This window comes from Paramormyrops kingsleyae, chromosome 7, assembly GCF_048594095.1.
Source record: "Paramormyrops kingsleyae isolate MSU_618 chromosome 7, PKINGS_0.4, whole genome shotgun sequence".
Classification (NCBI taxonomy): Eukaryota; Metazoa; Chordata; class Actinopteri; order Osteoglossiformes; family Mormyridae; genus Paramormyrops; species Paramormyrops kingsleyae.
In genome coordinates, this window is record NC_132803.1 from 31,677,579 (window position 1) to 31,699,186 (window position 21,608).

General features: G+C 44.2%; 1 protein-coding gene across 2 annotated transcripts in view; it reads left to right on the forward strand.

The window, feature by feature from the left end:
* Nucleotides 1–1,427: 1,427 nt before the first annotated feature.
* The window catches only part of nup214 (nucleoporin 214), a 53,868-nt gene continuing 33,687 nt past the window's right edge, over nt 1,428–21,608 (forward strand). For both annotated transcript variants that reach the window (XM_023818632.2, XM_023818633.2), the window contains exons 1-23: nt 1,428–1,604; nt 1,961–2,156; nt 2,425–2,576; nt 2,736–2,934; nt 3,327–3,397; nt 3,493–3,556; nt 3,684–3,787; nt 5,804–5,910; nt 6,004–6,070; nt 6,460–6,586; nt 7,477–7,635; nt 8,267–8,723; nt 8,811–8,953; nt 10,719–10,834; nt 10,916–10,999; nt 12,990–13,139; nt 13,412–13,570; nt 13,810–13,913; nt 14,055–14,237; nt 14,316–14,401; nt 14,748–14,831; nt 14,954–15,220; nt 21,063–21,224. In XM_023818632.2, the coding sequence (XP_023674400.2) occupies nt 1,563–1,604; nt 1,961–2,156; nt 2,425–2,576; nt 2,736–2,934; nt 3,327–3,397; nt 3,493–3,556; nt 3,684–3,787; nt 5,804–5,910; nt 6,004–6,070; nt 6,460–6,586; nt 7,477–7,635; nt 8,267–8,723; nt 8,811–8,953; nt 10,719–10,834; nt 10,916–10,999; nt 12,990–13,139; nt 13,412–13,570; nt 13,810–13,913; nt 14,055–14,237; nt 14,316–14,401; nt 14,748–14,831; nt 14,954–15,220; nt 21,063–21,224 (3,283 nt within the window). In that variant the 5' untranslated portion in view covers nt 1,428–1,562. The remainder of the gene's footprint in view (nt 1,605–1,960; nt 2,157–2,424; nt 2,577–2,735; nt 2,935–3,326; nt 3,398–3,492; nt 3,557–3,683; nt 3,788–5,803; nt 5,911–6,003; nt 6,071–6,459; nt 6,587–7,476; nt 7,636–8,266; nt 8,724–8,810; nt 8,954–10,718; nt 10,835–10,915; nt 11,000–12,989; nt 13,140–13,411; nt 13,571–13,809; nt 13,914–14,054; nt 14,238–14,315; nt 14,402–14,747; nt 14,832–14,953; nt 15,221–21,062; nt 21,225–21,608) is intronic.

Sequence of the window (21,608 nt, forward strand, 5' to 3'; positions counted from 1 at the left end):
CTGTACTGAAACTTAAACATGACACATTTCAGCTTAATGTACAGCTGTGGCACATGTAATCGTTTGGGCAATCTTTCAGTCAGTACTTTGTAACACCCTCTTTGGCAGAAATCTGAGCCTACAGACTTTCCCTGTACCCTACTAAGAATCTTTCCCTGTTTTAGGATTTTTTTCTATTCCTTGCAGAATGCTTAAAATTTAGAAATACTCTTAGGTCATCTTGCATTTACTGCACATTTGATTCACCCACAAATTTTCAATAATATTCAATTCTGGGGACTTAGAAGGCATTTCAAATCCTTAATCCTTAATCATTCTTCCTTTAAATGGTTCTGGGTGATCCCTGTGATGGGTTGGTGCCCCAACCTGAGTTGTTCCCTGCCTTGCACCCGTAGCCTCTGGGATAGGCGTCAGCCCCCCCGCGACCCTGAACGGGATAAGCGGTTTCAGGAAATGGACGGATGGTTCTGAGTGATTTCAAGGTATGTTGTTCAAGGTACTTTGCTCTTTCTTCATGATCAGCTTCTGAGTAGTTCTTTCAGAGATGTTTCTTGGTCTTCCAGATCACATGCTGACTTCAACAATTCTGCTTAACATCCATTTATTAATATTTCAGGCATCACCTTATCTCTTTTTAACCACCTCCATTTTACTTGTATTATATATAAAATATCTTTTTTAGATTGCGTGTTTAATGAAGTCATGGCACTACCTACATCAAAAGAAATTTCTTGTACTTTTTGTACTCGACGAATAAAGATGAATCTGATACCAAAAACGTAGCATTTAGATATATGTTCATATGATTCCCATGCTTTGTAGGAGTCAATTATTTTTATTTTCTCATCTTCAGAAAGCTGCTTCATGGAGCACACATTTGAGAGGCACAGCATCATCAGTCGTTTGATGGCAAATTTATCACACTTTGGAATTGTAACGACCTGATTAGGGGGAAATTTAGGATTAGTTGTCATTCTTGACAAACCATAGCACAACAACAAAATGCACCGTTTACATTTAAGCCATATCACATAGCAGGGAGCAGCTAATTCAGCGCCCGGGGAGCAGTATTTGGGGGCATTATCTTGCTAGTCAGGAATTCAAACCACCAATTGCAATTAAGTGATGAATTGCAAGTGCAAATTCCTAACCATTAGGCCACCAGTACCACTCTAATGAATCAGTCTGAGACTTTGACAGAAAACACTAATACAGTCCCTTGGAAGGTTGCTCATACTGTTGTACATAGCGCATTTAATATTTGTTGTTTTATCTTATGCGGGACTTGTACGCCTGATTAATTTGTGTCTAGAGCACTGCCTAAATTCTTACCCCACTCACAGCTCGGCGATCGACTGCGTTGCCTTTCTGAGACGGTTATGACGTAGGACGAGGCGACCGTACGCCAAGACGTAACGTCCCTTGTCATAGCCGCGAAATGTAGCTTAACGTACGTACGCTTCTAAAGTGCGGGCAAAGCGTGCGTTTGTTCTGAAGTTCTTTTATTACTATATTTTAGGACACTTGTTTCCTTTATCGGAAGTTGAGCCTCTTTATTCGAGATGAGTGACGATCCGGACTCTGTCCCCGAAAGGGACATGAAGGTAGTTTAATAAAACAGGAGCAAAAATTTGCTTTCGTTAAAGCGCTGTTTATCAGCGTCACATCCCTCGCGCCTCTTTCACTATGCTGCGATAATGCATCATTTATAATCAGTATAAATGACTTAAACAAGCTGTTTAGACCGTTGTGTAATGCTGCATGTTTCTAGATATAATACTGATATGTTGTTTGGCTGCACTTGATTGATTGTTACGTTATTATGAGTTGTTAGGTGGCCGAGTAAGGTTCACTTGCAGCAATTTTTTTCAGCTAGGCAGAGGGAGACTTTAGGGGACCGTTCGAAGTTCGTAGGACTGTGTGTGAAATGTCTCCGACGTTTGCCTTCCGTCTTTCGCAGTACTTCCAGTTTCGGCAAATGAAGAAAATCCGCGTCTTCGACTCCCCAGTGGATCTGCCGAAGGAGAGGTCCAGCCTGCTTGCCGTTTCTAATAAGTTCGGCCTGACGTTCGTTGGCCAGGACAGGACACTTAAAGTGTTCCTCACCCGTAACATCTTGGCCGCTAATAAAGTAGAGGGCAATCCCAACGAAATAGGTAAAGTAACGTCGTGAGGTGTGTCACACACCAGGAAAATAATGCTTTGATTTCAAGTCCCTCAAAAGCATTTGCTAAATGAAAGAATTGTACATTTGTTTAATAGTCCTAGTCAGTAACGGTCCTAGCCAGTGCGGTGCCCTCCATCAGATGTAAAGTAGCCTATATCGACTGTAGGATTGACCGTCTCATCATGTGTCACTCAAAACCACCTGGGTCTGACCCCCTTAAACTGGTGCATCCTTTCTCTCTTTTCTGTTCATCCCAGTGGAGGGAGTAAAATCGCTGAAGGTCACTGTTGAGTTGCCCATGCACAACCTGGCCCTGAGCAGCGACGAACTCACTCTTGCCGTCTGTGGGATGTCTGACGAGAGTGGTCTCCTGCTCTCATTCTATGACGTCCGGACCTTATTTAATGAGGTACCTGCCCCTGAGAAAACTAAGCTTTTTATAATACTTAATTTGTTGGTGTGTATTATTTTTCTGGTGAACCAGACTGTGTTACTTTAAATGATGTTCTCCAGTACTGGCTGACTAATCCCGAACCACAGTCTCACACCACTGTCCCTGCATCTTCAGGCGCGACCTGAGAAGTTGCCATTCGCCTTCTTTGCGCCGGTCACCGATTCAGGAGCCTTGGTGCAGGACCTGAAGTGGAACCCGGTACAGGCCTCGGTACTGGCCGCCTGTCTCTCAGATGGCAGTATGATGGTGCTGGACGTCACAGATAAGATCACGGTGCAGGCCAAGCTGCCTGCCTCCGTGGGCATTACCTGTGGTAAGCACTGGATGGCGCTCTGTCCCGCTCACCATGTCCATTTGTGAATGTTTTCGTAAAGAGATAAAACAGTGATTCAATAACAGGCTTTTAGTCTTTTAATCCGGGCTCTGTGTTGTGTAGTACTATTAAAACAAATACCTAATACTGTCTGTTTTCATTTATGTACTTTTTCCATTAGTACCCTAGTGGCCAAAACTGGGACCACTTCCAATTTTCAGAGATTGCCAAATTTTATTCAACTGTTGCTCCAGTTACTATTTAATCATCCAGTTTCGGCAGCTAGTGTATATTTATATACTATCAGGGAGTTTCAGGTATTCTCATAGTTGTCCTTTGTATGGGAAAATATGAATGATTTTTTTTGGTTGTCCCCTCCCCCTAATGCACAGTTTGTTGGAGTCCCAAAGGAAAGCAGGTGGCTGCAGGAAAGCTGAACGCCACGGTGATCCAGTACACCCCCGTGAGTCCGAGCGAATGCCTTTGGAATACCCAGGCTGATGGGGAGCTGTTCTTCCGCGGTGAGCTCACTGTGTTCCCTCCTTCCTGTTTGTACAGAGTCTCCAAGAGAAGAAAGTCATCCCCTGTCCAAATTTCTACAGCTCGGACAACCCAGTCAAAGGTATGTTTCGTCCGCTAGTGATGGCACTGGCGTGGCAATGCTGTGAAGTACAGGAATACCTGAGCTTCAGGACCCGTGTCACATGACTGGGTGTACTGATGCCCCTCCCCCACTGTCTCATGCTCAGTGCTGGACATCCTGTGGCTCAGCACCTATGTCTTCGCTGTGGTGTATGCAGCAGCCGACGGCTCCCTGGAGACGCCCCCGGAGCTGGTGGTGGTGTCCCTTCCTGTGAGTACTGGTCCCGTCCCCCTCATTCTCGCCCTCTGCTGACCTTAGTGCATTGCCTGCTCACACTAAAATATTTCACATGGCAAGTTACTCAAATATCAGCGTGAGATTGCAATGATTACAGTAAATATTACTCCTGGCTATGTTGAAGTGTATGGAGATGCATTAAAGAAAAAAATCGGGTGAGAACCAAAAAGCCATTTAGTATTACAAGTGTAAAACAAGCTTCCAGCACTGTGCAAAAGTCTCAAGCAGTCAAAGAAAATGTTTAAGGCTATTTATCTGGGTTATTAGGGGCGATGGTGGCACAGGAGGTAGTGGTACCGTTCACCAACCGGAGGGTTGTAGGTTCGAGCCCCAGTTCCTCCTGTGTCCTTGAGCAAGACACTGAACCTTGCGTGGCAGCCTCTGCCAGCGGAGTATGAATGGGTGTGTGAATGGATGAATGTGAGGCAAAAGTTGTAAAGCGCTTTGAGTGCTTGTAGGAGTAGAAAATGTGCTATATAAATGCAATCCATTTACCATTGATAAGTGCATATTTGCTCAGAAAGAAACATACAAATTAACGGTAACGCAATTGAAAAAAAAAAAAAAAAAATGAAACAAGAATTTCTTCTTCACTCCAAAAATTCACTGATATGATTGGTGCATGGCTAGAAGAACACTGCTTCTGTTCCCAAACCTCTCCTCAGGGGCACCTCAGCCATTCCAAGTATTTGTTAATTAATTGAGCTGTAGGTAAAATTTAACTTAATCATAGGGATGGACCGATCCACATTTTTTTCGGTTCCGATCTAATTCTGATACACATCTGCTGATACCAATACAGAATCCTATAGAAGAGCTCTTTTTGCTTTAATGTTTTAGTATGATAAAAAAATATTAATGCTTTATATGTTAATATTTTTAAACTAGTAAATTCAGATGGAAAAAATGTCTACCAAAATATTTTTAATTAGGATACTAGAAACGCACACAACGTATGATTCCACCTTGTTTGTACATCTTGTTTTACGCATTTTTGAGGCTTTTGCAGTTAATTTTTGAATAGCTTCCAAGCGAGGATACGCAAGTGGCGAAAGCTTAAAATGCCCCACAGTTTTTCTGCCACTGGCAGCAGTGTCACTTACACTTCGATGCAATCGCAGCCCCTCGTGTATCACCAGCTGTAGCGACTGCGCAAAGCTGCCCAATCTACCGACTCCCAAATCATCGCACAGTTACATTTGCTTTGTTTAGTGGGATTTTCCATGAAACGCTACTCCTACCAGTCACACCTTTGTTTTTACAAAGATTGCAAATCACTGTACTACTAGTTGTTAAAAGCATAAACTAACCCCAGATTGTCACCCTCTTATCTGATGTTCTTACACTTCTCGTACTGCAAGGGGTTTGCGTATGACATCACAGCAGGCGAAAGTCACTGCGCTCACACCCACTGAGTGCCAAAAAAAAATGAGTGGCAGCGTTAGTGTTCATTTTGAATTCTGCAAAAAACACATCTAAAATGGGAAAGCTGTTGTGCAATTGATTGTACAAAGTCGGTCAAGTATGGCCGATACCCGATCAGTCAAATAGGTCTGGATCAGCGCCAATATTGATCCGAATATCGGATCGATGCATCTCTACTTTAATTAAATGATTCAATCAGGTATTGATTAGCCGCATATGGTGGGGTAGTGGTTGAGTCAAAAAATACATTGGTAATTGGAATGATGTTGCAAAAATGAGTTTTTTTTTTTTTAGGTGAGGTTTTGGAATGGTTAAGCTGACACTTTGACCAATACAACATAGTTTTACACCAGTATAAAGATCATTACAACATTGTTTTGTTTTCTCGATAACACCGTACCGTGTATTTACCCTTTCTTACACTGCAGCGTTATTGGAGAATTATTTGGAGAATTTTGTTTCGAAATAAGCAATTGCAGCTCTCATGTTGCATCAACGCCTGATGTCTAAGTTCACTTCACTGCCCCTGTCCTGACAGTCCCCCTCTTCCTGTGTCCCATCCAGAAAAAAGATGAGAAGAGAGAGGAGCGATACTTGAACTTCAACGACCTGGTTTATGGCGCCTGTACTGAGAGACAGCATCACTACTTCCTCAGCCACATCGAGGACTGGTGAGGCCTGGCTAAAGCAACACGCCCGTTGAGTTTGTTAGGGGTCACGGTGCTGTGCTGCGACTGACTCGCTGGGTCTTACTCTCCTGACAGGGACATCGTCCTGGCTGCATCTGCTGGTTCTATTGAAGTTAGCATCATCGCCAAACAGGAGGACAAGGTACCTCACAGTGTGTAACCTCTGGGTGGGCTAAAAGGGCCTCATATAAGGCAGGGACATAAGTAAGCCTTCCTCCTTTAAGTATGTGGTGGTCTGACTGCAGTGGTTTGCACAGCAAGAAAAGGATTGTCCTGCAACTGGACTGAACTTCTTAAAAAGGATGAAAGGAGAGTCTTACTGGAGTAAACTAATGAATTATTTCTCACAATGTGTTCTTCAAATGTGGCTGGGATATGGCAGTTAATGGTTTTACACAGTAAATGCATAATAGTACCCCAGAGACTTTAAAATTGCTTTTAGTTGTTGTTTAAATTAAACTAAGATGAACTGCCGTTTACTTATTTAATGCTTATAATGATTTGCTTAAAGATGTCGGCCTTTTCTCTTAGACAAACTGGGAACTGTGGTTGCTGGAGGACGCAAGCAGGGCAGAACTGCCCGTCACACTAAACAATGACGACACCCTGCCTGTAGGGGTCGCTATTGACTACACCAGCCAAGACGAAATCCGCATCAGTGAGTGTCACCTTCAGCCCCAGGGTATTGGGCTGTGGGTGGGTGGGTGGAGGGTGTGATTCTTGCCTGGAGAGTGCAGATGCACCAGGGTCTCCTGGGCCACTTATGCTTTGTTAGCATGATTGACTTCTGTCCTGAAACGTACACAAGTCTTTGCCATAGACATGTTTAATGGTCACTAAATGTATTTTGTAGTTTAAAAATACATGTTTAGTCACCAGTACCTCTAAGTTGTGTATATCAATCATGGCTACCTCCCAGCTCCTTGCTGGACAGTCCACATTTTTGCTCCCTCCCAGCTCCTTGCTGGACAGTCCACATTTTTGCTCCCTCCCAGCTCCTTGCTGGACAGTCCACATTTTTGCTCCCTCCCAGCTCCTTGCTGGACAGTCCACATTTTTGCTCCCTCCCAGCTCCTTGCTGGACAGTCCACATTTTTGCTCCCTCCCAGCTCCTTGCTGGACAGTCCACATTTTTGCTCCCTCCCAGCTCCTTGCTGGACAGTCCACATTTTTGCTCCCTCCCAGCTCCTTGCTGGACAGTCCACATTTTTGCTCCCTCCCAGCTCCTTGCTGGACAGTCCACATTTTTGCTCCCTCCCAGCTCCTTGCTGGACAGTCCACATTTTTGCTCCCTCCCAGCTCCTTGCTGGACTGTCCACATTTTTGCTCCCTCCCAGCTCCTTGCTGGACAGTCCACATTTTTGCTCCCTCCCAGCTCCTTGCTGGACAGTCCACATTTTTGCTCTCTCCCAGCTCCAGGTAGGGAGCAAAAACGTGGACTGTATTTGGGTCCCTGAGGACTGGATTGGGAATTGCTGATCTATAAACATTTCTGATTTGGTGCAAAGTTTTCATTGCCTCATTGCCCCTGCCCACCCCACCCCGCAGGTGACGACTGCGTGTTGCCCCCTGCACCCACACTGATGCTGCTGTCCACTGATGGGGTGCTGTGCCCCTTCTCACTGGTGAACCAGAACAGAGACGTGAAGCAGCTGTCTGTGGCTCCCGTCGCCCTCAGCCTGGAGGGGGAGCGGCTGCCCGGTCCCGGTCAGTGCCGGCCCGTCCGCTTCCTGCAGATTCATCCTCCTCAGTGCCATATATGATTGCACCTTGCATGGTTTTATAATGCTGCATGATTAGCACTCATTTAAAAATAAAATCAGCCTGCCCATCTTCCGCTGCTTTTCTGGCCCTGGGCCGCGGGGCAGCAGTCTACGCAGGGATGCCCAGGTCCTTGATAGAGGCTGAGCCCAGACGCCCTGCGGAGGAAACTCATTTCCAGAGTTGGGTAATTGAGGTCAAGAGAGTACAAGTCCAGACCGGGATTTTGTGTCAATCAACCAGTTCAGCATAAAGAGTCAGTCACTGAGTACACAACTGGTTGGTTGAAACATAATCCCGGTCTGAACTTTTACCCTCTGGACCTCAATTACCATGCTCATTTCTGTTGCTTGTATCCGCGATCTAATTCCTTTGGTCACTACCCAAAGCTCGTAACCGTAGGTCAGGTTAGGAATGTAGGTTGAACAGTAAATGGAAAGCTTCACCTAGCTCGATTTTGTCTTATAGGATCTGTAATTCAGGCTTTACTAAACCAGACCCCATTTTAAAACGTGTGTAACACAAGTGCTGGCATGTGACCCTAACTGCTGACCTGGTCCCTTACCTGGCATTTTAGGGTCTGCCTCTGTGACCCGAGCTTCCACCATGGTGACCACAGCAGCAATGATCCCCATGGCAACCCCAGCTCCGCGGACAACACCCCTCACCTCAGCCTTCGGCTCTGCACCAATCCCTACTCTGGCCCCCTCTGCCAGCAGCCAGACGGCCGCCTCTTCCTCCTCCTCTTCCTCCGGCTTCTCTTTCGCACTGCCATCTCTCTCGACCGGCCCGTCCTTCTTCTCCATCCCCACCACGACGACAGTCACCATGGGGACCGGTGGCTTTGGGACGACTGGCATGACGACCGCAGCGAATGCAGCCTTCTCCTTCCCTGCTGCAACCAAGCCACCCTCAGAGATGACGATGGCCCCCACCTCGACCGCCCAGCGCCTTCCAGCTTCCTCCCCGGCCACCTCATTTAAGCCCCCCCCAGAACCTGCCACACCGGGGGTGAAGGTGAACCTCAATGGCCGGTAGGTGGCACCATTGCCATTTCGCCCCTTTTCCATTCTTCCCGTTTTCCGCTGTCTGCCTGATGTCAGGAATACCCCCCCTCGCAGGTTCCTGACCATGGACACCCCAGGACCAGCTCCCCAAGTCGCCCGGGAGTTCTCCGTCACCTCCACCCCTAAGCCAGCCTTCTCCACCCCCCTTAACCAGTCCACCCCAGCTCTGACCTCCAGCAAGCCTGCTTCTTCCTCAGGTAGATTGCTTGTGTAATTATGTATTTTATGGTTACCAAAAAATGATTGAGTATTAAAAAAAAGAAAACACATTACTCCTGCTCTTCAGGATTGGTTACCAGTTACTCTCAGAATCAAAAATGTAAGGGATGAACCTCGACGAGGTGTGTGGCTGTAACTTGGTATAATGTTGTCCGACCTGAAGCGCTCGTACCACGGCAAACAAACAAAAATAATAATAAAATAAACTTGTCACGGTACTTTTTTTTTTTTTTTTTTTAAAGCAATTTCTCATTTAGCATTTAATAGTGTTTTTTTAAAAATATAGTCCCTATATGGATAGAATATCTGGTGAGGCTTCTTACTGAAGTGGCGTGTTACTGTAGAAATTGTCAACAGAGAAACCAAGGAAAATTATGCTGATACGGATAAACAAGAAGTGATTCTTAAGAAGTCACACGGGTTTACAGTGATCCCCCGCTATATCACGGTTCAGCTATCGTGCCCCCGCTATATCACGGTTCAGCTATCGTGCCCCCGCTATATCACGGTTCAGCTATGGCGCCCCCGCTATATCACGGTTCAGCTATGGCGCCCCCGCTATATCACGGTTCAGCCGTCGCGCCCCCTGCTATATCACGGTTCAGCCGTCGCGCCCCCTGCTATACCACGGTTCAGCCGTCGCGCCCCCTGCTATACCACGGTTCAGCCGTCGCGCCCCCTGCTATACCACGGTTCAGCCGTCGCGCCCCCTGCTATACCACGGTTCAGCCGTCGCGCCCCCTGCTATACCACGGTTCAGCCGTCGCGCCCCCTGCTATACCACGGTTCAGCCGTCGCGCCCCCTGCTATACCACGGTTCAGCCGTCGCGCCCCCTGCTATACCACGGTTCAGCTGTCGCGCCCCCTGCTATACCACGGTTCAGCTGTCGCGCCCCCTGCTATTTCACTATATCTCTGCGATGTGTGTACATATATACATATGCATTATATATTATCATTATTATTAATAATAATAATAATAATGTTACTGATATCCTTAGCCCGACATCCACATATATGTGTTTACAAAGTGTGTGTTAATAAGTTTACATGTATTTAAAGCATGTGGGAGGGGTAATTTAAGGCTTAAACTATATAAAAAATGTTTGTTTATGTGGTCTTTCATTATCACGGATTTTCACCTATCGCTGATGGGTCTGGAACATAACTTCCGCGATAGGTGGGGGATCACTGTGTGTATATATATAATATAACTTTGAGGCATATAGAACTGTTATTAGGCCGGAACTACCTGTGTCATTACATGAAAGTAATCATACCCATGTGACCTCTCTGGACCGATAAAAAATAAAAAATTAATTAGTGTTTGCCAAAGCCATGGCATAGAAGGTAATTATTGTCTACGTCTATGGGCCAGCTTGCTCTCACATACAGAGAGCAATTTGGGGGAGGTATGAATTTCCCCACTGGATCTATTATTATTATTATTATTATTATTATCATTATTATTATTATTATTATTCACAATGTGTTTCAACTTTTAAGCTTCAGTTAAAAATATATCTCTTTCTGGATGCTTGATCTTTATTTTTTTGTGTTGATTGTATGTTTTGTAAAGCATCCTTGAGTGTGAGAAAGGCACTATATAAATAAAATAATCGTGTTTTAATTGAAACCAAAATGCTGTCCTGTGCTGCACCCTGACATATCCTCCCAGGGTCTGTATGAATGTCACTCTTGTGATAAACAGCCATTTTGCTGGATCTGTGTCTCACCCCGCAGCCCAGGCCCGGCCTGCTCAGAGCAGCGCGGTCCTCCCCCCCGCAGCCGTCCCGCAGCCAGCTGCTCCCAAGGCCATCGCCCCCGCCCAGGCCGCCAGCAGCAGCCCCTCCCCGCAGGTTGGCACCTTCCCCTTCAGTTTGACGTCTCCATACTGCACGTGCCTTTATTGTCTCTGACGAAGTTGTCTTCCTGCCCAGGTAACCTTGGCGGTGAAGGCCGCGGAGAAGCAGCTGCAGCAGAGGAAGGAATCCGATCCCGTCATGGCTGGCATTCTGGAGGAGGTTATTGTCATTTCGTTATTGTCGTCACTGGGGTGGGCCGAGCCCTTTGCATACTCGTATATGAAAATTGGGTTGCCCTCGAGGCTTGTGAGGTAGCAGCTGAACCATTTGGACTTAGTGGTACCTCAGTTCTCGAACTCATTAGAACTTGAATTTCTTAAAATAAAAAAAAGACCTAGAACTCAATCTGAATCTCAGAAGTTGAACCATGAACGCCAACCTAAGAACTTGTATGCGTGGGGAAATGAGTCAGGCGGCACGTCTCTCAGCAGAAACAAAGGGTAAAGCTTCAGTCTCAGCCTCGCATTCGTTGTGATAGCATCGTGCAAGTTTACAGTAGCTGAATATTTAGACAGTAAAAATACATTTAGACAATGATAGACAGTAAGAGTATTATATAATAAAATACATTGTAAAATAAAGATTTCTTATAAATTATTTAAATATTATTAATAATAAACTATTAATACATTTAATTATAATAATATTGTCGTGCCGAGCGGGGACGGAATGGAGACAAAGGCGCAGATGTCAGGGTATCGGGGAATACGGGGTTTAATTACAGGTAAGGCAGGCAAAACGCAGACGGACAATACAATGACCGGACCGGAAAAGCAATGTATGATTTGGGAGTCGCTAGCTTGGGCTGCTTTGCGCCCTCACTACAGCTAGTGATACAAGAGGGGTTAAGTGTAAGTGACGCTGTTGCCAGTGGAAGAGAAATTGTGGGGCGTTTTAAGCATTCGCCACTTGCGTATCCTCGCTTGGAAGATACTCGTATTGAACTGCAAATCCTCAGAAACCTTTAAAACAAGATGTACAAACAGGGTGGAACAGTACGTTACGCATATTTCTAGTAGCCTAATTACTATTTTTTTTGGCATACATTTTTCATTTGTAAGTACTAGAACCCAGACCACCTTATCATAAGAAAAATATGTCCATTGGCTAAAATGATCATACAGACCCAGTGAACTCAAAAACAGGTGTTTTGTAAAAATAACCCTTTCCCAATCCGTGTTATGAATGTGCCATATACGACCCACTGGACTGTTCATGCTGTTCCGACTTGTTAATTTCACCTATGAAATAAGGACAGAACAGAAGGAAAAACCAAATCTTTTATCATTTTCAAAATGCATTTATTGTGTTTTCCTTTTCATCATTCACCATGTGCTGGCAATAAAACACATGCTTCAAACATGCGAACCTATCAAGAAACAGGTCAAGTGAACAGACCTGCAAAAAGGTGCACTACACAGAACGTTTACTTTTGGTGGCTTGTAAGGTCTGGTGCACCACCTGAATTCCCTCTGTTTTTGTCTGAGGCTGATGTTAAGCACATGGAACATGATCATCACAGTTGCCAGGAAAGTTTCAAAACATCCAAAACCTAGCTGTACATGTTCTATAACATCTAAACATTACAACTGATGATGCAAAATTTCTGCCACTTACCTATTCACAGCTTGACAGGTGAATCTTTTGCAGCATGTACAGCAACAACCTCAAAATGTGTTGAAGGCCATATTTATTGTGGGAAAAAAATCTGGTTATTTCAGTCAGTAATCACTAAATGTCACTGTTACTGGGTCATATATGGTACAAAAGCAAAAAAAAATTCTTAACTGTGATGAGTGGGTTGAATGTAAGGCAGAAATTTTATTAATTTATATATATATATATATATATATATATATATATATATATATAAAATAAAAAAAAAAATATGTAAGTAGAGCTCTTGTATTGGAATCTGTATTTGTATCGGCAGTTGTGTATCGCAATCAGATCGGGACTGAAAAAACATGAATTGGCCCACCCCTGGTTACTGTAGGATCTGTTGAATGGTCTCTACCAGAGTAAAATACTGTTTTGTTGTGTGTTCTTTGCTATTAGTAACAATAAGGTAAGACGTCTCTCTAGCTGATGTAAATCGGTAATTGTCAGAGGCTGACACCACTGCCGCTGGGCTCCCCTCCGCCCCCAGATCGCCCACTTTCAGAAGGAGCTTGATGAGCTGAAGGCTCGCGCTGGCAAAGCCGATTTCCATGTGGGTTCACCTGAGCAGATGAAGGAGCTCCGGCGGGAGGCCGAGGACCTCCACGTCTTCGCTCTCGAAATCAAGGAAACGACAGAGGTATGAGTGACCATCACTGCCTCCTACTGGTCAGGGTTTGGCTTTTTAAAGGAAGTATCAAGTGGCATCTAGCACAGAGGAAATGGAGCCAAAACTTGGTGTCTGAGGGTCCTAGTAAGATCGAGTAAACCAATAACAATGTGTAATATAGATGAGTATTAATGAGTAATACGGATGAGGACTTCAAATAAGAGGTAATTGGAATTGGCAGATCAGTGTCTCTGCAAACGAAGGCCGTAACTGACCCAGGGATGTTTCGTTCTTTGCCCTAGTCTCTCCACGGTGACATCGGATCCTTAAAGACCACCCTGCTAGAGGGCTTCGCTGGGGTCGAGGAAGGCAAAACGCAGCGTGAGCTCAGCAAGGACAGTCGCTACCTGCAGTTACTCTACAAGAAGCCGCTGGACCCACGCCGGGAGGAGCAGCTCAAGGTGAGGTCACTGGAAGGGTGGACTTTAGAGTGAAAGCGCCTACAGTTTGAAAATCCAGATGGTGTAGCTGATGTGATGAGGCTTTCTGAAGCTCAGTGTGGCCGGGTCTTCGACGCTGTCAGTCAGGCCAGTTTCATCCAGTTGGGCCCAATGATGCATCTCAAAGCCTGCAATAATCCCGCCCACTATAGCTGGGCGAGGCCTGTTCACTGCAAGTGTCAGTCAATGTGTCTCTACAGGAAATCCGGAGGCTGTACCAGTACGTGAAATTCTCAGTGGATGACGTCAGTGACATGTTGGACCTGGAGTGGGAGAGGCACTTGGAGAATAAGAAAAAGCAGAAGTAAGTAGCGCATGTGACTGACGAGGCCTGATTATAGCTAATGGAGGTTCAGAGTGGTGTTTGAATCCCCTGACTGACCCCCCCCTGGAGTGGACGAGGCGTGGGGGTGTCCCGTTGTGTAAATGGCTGTCCCCTCTACAGGCACCTGATTGTCCCCGGGCGTGAGGCTCTGTTCACCACCTTGGCCAACAACCTGGACATCATCAACCAGCAGCAGCGCAAGCTGGACTCGCTGGTCAAGGATCTGCAGGCCCTCAGGCTGTACAACAAGACAGCCAGCAGCAATTGGAGCATGCCGAGACCCGCCCCGCCGTCCCAGCAGGGGTAAAGGCTTGGGGGGTGTAGCTTAGAGCTTCTTAAGTTAAGGCCGGTGATGGTCCTGACTGGTTTTGCTTTTCCCAGCCTGGACAGTGAATTGGAGAGTCTGAGAGACACACTGTTGAAAGCCAGGCTGGAGTCTCCGCCCAAGGCTACCTCCGAATCGCAAGGTATCGTCACCTTTCTGATGCACGCGCATACACACACACACACGTGCACGCACATGTACACGTTTTGTATTCACACCTTTGTGCGGACAGTGACAACCTCAATCCCTACCCAGACCTAACCTTGACCATAAGTAACCAAAACAAAATACAAGAATTTTTTGATTGTCACAGATTTTTTATAAAACTGAATTTTCCCTTGTGGGGAACAAATGTAATGTGTACATAACCCACACACGCGCACAGCCAAATTGGAGAGTTAGATATTAGCGCATCTGGAGGGAATGGCCCGGAGATGCGTTGTCTGCTTGTTCATTCATGAGCATCACGTTCCCTTCTCTGTCTGCAGTGAAAATGTCTCCAGCAAAGCAGCACCAGCTCAGGAACTTCCTGTCCAAGAGACAGACGCCTCCAGTGCGCTCCACCGCTCCAGGTAACCTGCCTGTCGTCTCCCCCCCACCCCCCCCGCCACCATTTCCTCTTGGGTTTTTTTTTATACATTTGGCTTGAAGGTCGCAATTCATTCACTGGATCACCCCCCACCATTCTCCGCAGCCAACCTGTCGCGGTCGGCGTTCCTTTCTCCGAATTACTACGAGGGCCTGGACGACGGCAGCTCCACCTCCTCCCTCTCGCAGGCGCTGGACCCTGAGGACTCGCGGCCTCTGGAGGAAGAGGTTTCCGCGGTGCCTCCCGCCCTGGCCACGGCCCGCCACCCCGCCGTGGTCCGCACCTCGTCCGTACAGCCCGGCTTTGGGATTCAGGGCCCCCCCTTCGGCAAAGCGCCCGCAGGCTTCAGCTCCATCGTGGGTCCCGCCCCCGGTCAGTAACCTGATTGGACGCGGTAATTCTGTACAGTATGGAGCTCTTGTAGTTCACACGGTTTGTCCAGGTGCATTTGTGGTCACATAGCAGAGTGGGACTAGGATAGACAGTCACAAGATTCGAAGACCTTGAAATCCCTTTATGGGCAGGGATTATGTGCTGGCACAATATTATTATTTTAAGACTGACCAGTTTAACCTGTTCTGGTTATTTGCCCTGTTGTTGAGGTTGGAGGACTGACATAGCCAGGGATTTTATGTGCATTTGCGCCGATATGATAAGAAGTTACTGTGCATTTTAACCTCTATTCCGCAAATGAAGTACGAAATGAGTTAAAATGCAGGATAATTTCTTGTCATCTCGACGCAAATGCACATAAAATACTTACGCATTCACGCTGGGACAACAATGGATTGCCGCACGTATCGCTTTTTAAGGTTAATGCGTACTTGCGTACCAGTTATGTCAATCCCTGGTTATAGGCCTGGGTGTAATAGTCACTCTCAACTAGTTTTATTGTAGTTTTGATTTAATATAGTTTTTATTTTTATATTTCCGTTTGAAATTTTGTTTTATGTAGTTTTCAGTGTACAGTCGCTTTATTGTCGTTCCAATGTATCGCGGGGCCGGCATTGCAAATCAAAAGGGAATTTCTTGGCAGTTTTGCGAAAGATGACGACATGACCTACAGAGGCCAGCAGGTGACACAAGCAGTACAATAATTCTTAAATGCGTAAAAAATAAGTAGAGTGCTGGTTAGGAGGACGCAGTCCTTTTTATGGCAGCCTCTCGTTTGATGTCACGCAGTGATCTCCGTCATCTTTGTATCCTGCGTTTCTCGGGTCTTTACAACCAGATAGTTTCACTTGGTTTTCCCGTATTGCAGGGGGCCTGGACCCCTAACCTCCACATTGCGGAAGGTCCACAGTAGTTTAGTCATTTTTTTTTTTCTTATAAATAGTTTTTAGTTTTGTTTTAGTAATTTTATTTTTTGGAGTAGCCTGAACGTTGTAGAGCTGTTTTGTGTGTCTGATCAAGTCCTGACTGTAATAGAGTAATCTGTTTTAATCTGATTATTCATCGAGTAATCGTTTATATAGTATAATTTATGCATTGCAGTCGGGTTGCAGCAGTAACCAACCAAACATTGCAGGGTATACACTCAGTTGCACATACATCATTTTTAGGCACTTTGATTCATTTAAGTTGCATGTTTTTGGAGAGTGGAAGGAAACCAGCGGATCCACCAAAAAACCACACACAGGGTGAACATGCAAACTCCACACGCACATCGAAGATGTGTAGTGACAGCGCTACCCACTGCGCCACCATGCCACCCACAGCTTGAACAATGTGTGATGTTTATATTGCCGTGGCATTTCATGCATATGCAATTGTCACATTGCAAAGACCGCAATAGTCTGCTGGGTTGAGACCATCAATAAGTTGCACTAAAACATATATTCCCCTCATCATTAAATGGAACCATCATTATAATGCAAACTTTGCATTTTAATGATGGTTCCATATTAATAGTCTAGTGTGTAAAAAATAAGTCTAAAGTCCTGCATGAGCTTTGCATGCTCTCTTCAGATTCCAATAGATGTTGTCCTTACTTTTGGACTCAGTCTTAGACAGTGTGGCACGTTTAAATTAAACAAATTGGTGAGAAAGAGAAAAGCACACAAGAATTGGTTATGTATGTATGGAAAAAATTTGTAATTAGGACTGGGCGATTAAAATGACAATGATATTGATGTGCAAAATGCTTAACACTTCTGTATAATTTAAGATAAAGCATGTCACTGGTGACACGCTTAGCATTGCAAAATTAGCTCTTCCTCTGTGACTATTTGGCAGGACCTGCAGTGGAGCTCAAGCGTAAACACTGTCATGAAAACGGGGGAATTTATTGAACACAAAACAATGCAATAGGGCAGGCGGGCAGACAACAGAAAAAACTTTCAAAACTTACTGGGAGAGCTAATAAGTCCAAAGGAACTGGTTCAATAAGGGTAATACAGCGAAATCTAAAAGGAAAGTCCTCAGTAAAATTCAGTCCATGAGAAATCCCAGTGGTAATAATCCACAGAGAATTAAGAAAGGATTGGAAGAATGCAGCAGCGTTTTTTCAGAAATGACTAAAATAACCTGTTCATCTTCCGTCTCAGACTTGTGAAATGCAAAATACTGTTGGGTCTGCGTGACACTTGGTTTCCTTTTCCGCATGATTTGAGCCTTTTTTTTAATAGAGAGCTCCATCTAGTGGGGTCAGAAATTAGAACAAATTGTTCCGGAAGCATCATTTTGGCCGTCGTTTCTATTTGGCAAGTGTTTGCTACGTTTTGACAATAAAGAAAAGTTTCAAAAAATCAACCTTTAAACTGGAGAGAAATAATGACTTAACTTTTATCGCGATAACTAGCAATATCGACCGATATGAACATTTTTATTGGGATAACATTTTTGTCCAGCCCTATTTGTAATCCGTAGTGACAATTTTGAGCAAAGCAGGCGATTTGCCTCCACTGCTTTGTATCTGCTGATACTACTCATATACTCGTATAGTTAATTTTCATTTCCTATATATCACATATATAACACACAACTTATAAAATATCGCACGGTTATTTCTTTCAGACCTAAATTCATAAAAATATGGTTATTTATTGTCTTATGTAAGCTAATGTGGCTAAGCGATGGGTCTAATCTTTAGAATCAGAATCGGCTTTATTCGCTAAGTGTGCTGGAGCACATAAGGAATTTGCTTCCAGCCGCTTGAGACCCCCTAGTACACAGACAATAAATGACACTATACAAACAAGTTACACTATACAAGAAATAAAACTTGAAATATACACACATGGGTAACCCACTGTACAAAGTATAAGGTGCGAGGTTGAGTGCAAACAGAGTTTAAGGGGGGAAAACTGACAAGGCAGGTGACACAGCTTATCTCTCTATGAAGGTGATGGCCTGAGGGAAGAAGCTGCTCCTACTGTATGTCTGGTGGTTTTTGTGTACAGAGTTCTGTAGCTCCTCCCAGAGGGGCGGAGCTGGAAAAGATTGTGTCCAGGGTGTGACTGGTCTGCAGTGTTTTTCTCTGCCCGTTTCCTAGTCCTTGAGTAGTACAAATCCTGGATGGAGGGCAGGGGGGCACCGATGGTTTTTTTTTTTCCTCCACTACCCTCACTGTTCACTGTTGAGTCTCCCTTGGTCCTGTTTAGTAGTTGTTCCAAACCATACTGTGACTGATGAGCAAAGGACAGACTCAATGACTGCAGTGTAGAACTGGATCAGCAGCTCCCGTGACAGACCGTACCTCCTTAGATGCTGCAGGAAGTGTACATCCTTTGTTGGGCCTTTTTGAGGACGGAGTTGATTTTGGGCTCCCACTTCAAGTCTTGGGAAATGGTTGTTCCCAGAAACTTGAAGGTCTCTACCGTTGCCACAGGGCAGTTGGATATAGTGAGATCTTTAGCAGTAATTTTGACTCAGTTTTAGCTCATAAGTTAAGCAAATAATTTAAATCAAAGTAATGACAAAGACAGGCTAGGCTACTCAGAGGCTGCGTGGTGCTTATCCTCACATTATCAGGTCAGTCCGTCAAGCCCGAATGTCTTCTAAGATGTATTTGCAATGCAGTCATGCTGTGGTCCTGCAGCACTGACAGACTGCAGGTTCAGAAGCAATATTTAGTTTTTGTTTAGTTGTAATTTTATTTTCTTGTTGTCTTATTTTATTTGTTTACAAAAATGTTTTCTAGATTTTAGATTTAGTTAACGATAATTACCTCGCTTATCCAGTTTATTCATTTGTCAGGCTTCATTAACAAGGTGATACTATTAGTGGTAATACCTTATACTAATTCTGTGGTATCAATACGCAGTAACCAGTAATATCCACTCGGGTCGATTCTCCCATGAGCGCAAGTCAAAAAAAAGCTTGTAGCTGCACACATTTTTCACTTAAGTGCATTGTCTCATTGACTTAGGTCTGTGGTTTACGTATAGTTGTGCTTGATACACACTTTAGGAAGAGAAACGCCACAATATGGGTGCATCACATGTAAATGACCCTTAAGTGACTTGACTTGTGTTTTTCACTCTGCACTCTGGAGGGCAGTATTAAGTCACATACCTCTACACAGTCAAATGCAGTATTGTAGTGTTCAGAAAAGCAAACGTTACAAATAAAACCTTTTACATTTCATGTTTAGGAATGTTACAATACAAAATGTGAATAATTATGTGAATGACATACGACAGTGGTACTTACAAATGTATTCAAATATGTTACCATTGGGCTAGATTCTGGCAAAATTAAAAAATAGGGTCGATAGAAGTAGTGTGTGCCCACATTGCTAAACTGCAGCTTGTGCACTTGTTCTTTCGTGAGAGTGGGACAGACCTAGACCAGCAGGAGTATTCCACACACTTGCAACTGACTGACACTGAATTTATCTATGGCATGTCTGGTGGATTGTGAAATGCTCAGTCTTGAACCAATATGCGATACAACTTGTCCGGTATTATTGAACACATTGTTTCCTATATGCACTATATCAGGGGTCCCTGTAGCAATGCAGTGTGTAATCATGCTGCATTACGTAATAACTTGATGGCGTCAATGAAGACGCCCATCTTGGTTATTGCATAATGCACAGTGTTACATTTTCGCCATTAAAAAGTAACGCATTTTGTAATAACCGCCACAATATGTAATAATTTATGGCAAAATGCAAGGAAATTGCCTTCCAGCTGTGTGTTAAAAAATGCGGCATATTATTGCAAATCGCAGGTGCTATTACTTAATGAAGGGAAAATTTATTACATTTTATCGAGTTATTACATAATGTGGTATTGTTACATACTGTGCTGTAACAGTCCCATCAGAACTACCTGATCAGGGCTCTTGCCTGATTGGTAACCGTTCTATGTTTGATGGTGTAGATGTGGATTTTTAGTGCCAGTGACTAGCAGTTTGTTTGGAATAATGTATCGCAGCCTACTCTGTAGCATATAAGCTTGTTTGAACTATATTGTTTATTGCATAATTATTTAATCAGCAAAGCATTCTAAACATTTGATCCCAGCTCTTAATAATGCTAATATTTACATCATATCTATTTGTTTAGTGTATAAGCTTATTTACAGAGTTGTTTTGACAGTCTGACATGATACAGCATCATTGTCTGAAATGGTGGTTTTGACTCTGGGGTAGTTAATCAGTTGTGGAATAAAACAATTTACAGTACAAAATAATTTAAGAAATAAAGGTAAATCCTGTTATACTAATTGTCTGTTGTGGGTTAAATGGAATGATAATAGTTTGTAAATCTTTCAATATTATCTTGTTTTGTGTTGCGTGATCTTAAAACTGCAATGGCAGTGCATTTTCCCTTTCAGAAATTGTTTCAGGAATCATTAGTTACAAATGACATGATTTTAGTATACATAATAAGGTAATATTGATTGCGCGGCACAAAATACAGTGTTTGAATTTCGCATTTTGTTTTTGCTGTCAGTGATAATTGTGTGAATGACCAAATATAGGCATAGCAGGATACCACCATACTCTCATTTTCAGAATAGAAGTTTCTGCTGATTTCATTTAGGTTTACAATGTGAATTAAAGTGTCCATGTTCCATGCTTTGCTTGTTGCCAAAATTATTGAAGACATAACCCCCTTTTTCTGCTTTATGTATTAATTAAATCCAACTTTTTGACTCAAAATCACACATCTTACACAGGTTTTTGACTTAAGTGCTTGATGTGAGAGTAGGCCCCTTTGTGAATAGTTTCTGTCCCCAATCCCGGCCCCCCCATCTCATTCTAGGCAACAAGATTAATCTGGGCGGAGCAGACAGCACAGCATTTGCCACCAAGACGGTGAAGCACGGGGCCCCACCCACGGAGAAGACCACACCCGTCACTGTGCCCCCCCAGCAGGCGGCCGCAACTGCCGCCCTGCGCAGGCAGATGGCCAATCAGAAACCAGGTATCTGCATGGAGGTGATATTGTGGAGTCTCAGTAGTTTCTCTTCTCCAGTTTAAAAAAAAAAAAAAAAAAAAAAGTAGTGCAAGTTTAGTCTCATAGTTGTATTTTTTTTTTTGCGTCTACCAGGTCAGTGTGCCACTTTGCCGCAGCTCAGTGTGATATCAGTTATCCTCATTTGCATCTACGCAGGGAGTGCAGCCAGTGAGGCAACAAACAGGCTACCATTCTGCCAGCAGACATTACTAACCTGAGCCTATACCATGCCCTGTGTTTACCCTGCATGCCCGTGCCAATCCGCACTGCCATGCTTGTTTATTATATCATCTTCTGTTATTCAGATGTTAACTTTTGCACTTTTGAAATAGTCCTGCACTTGAGTATCAT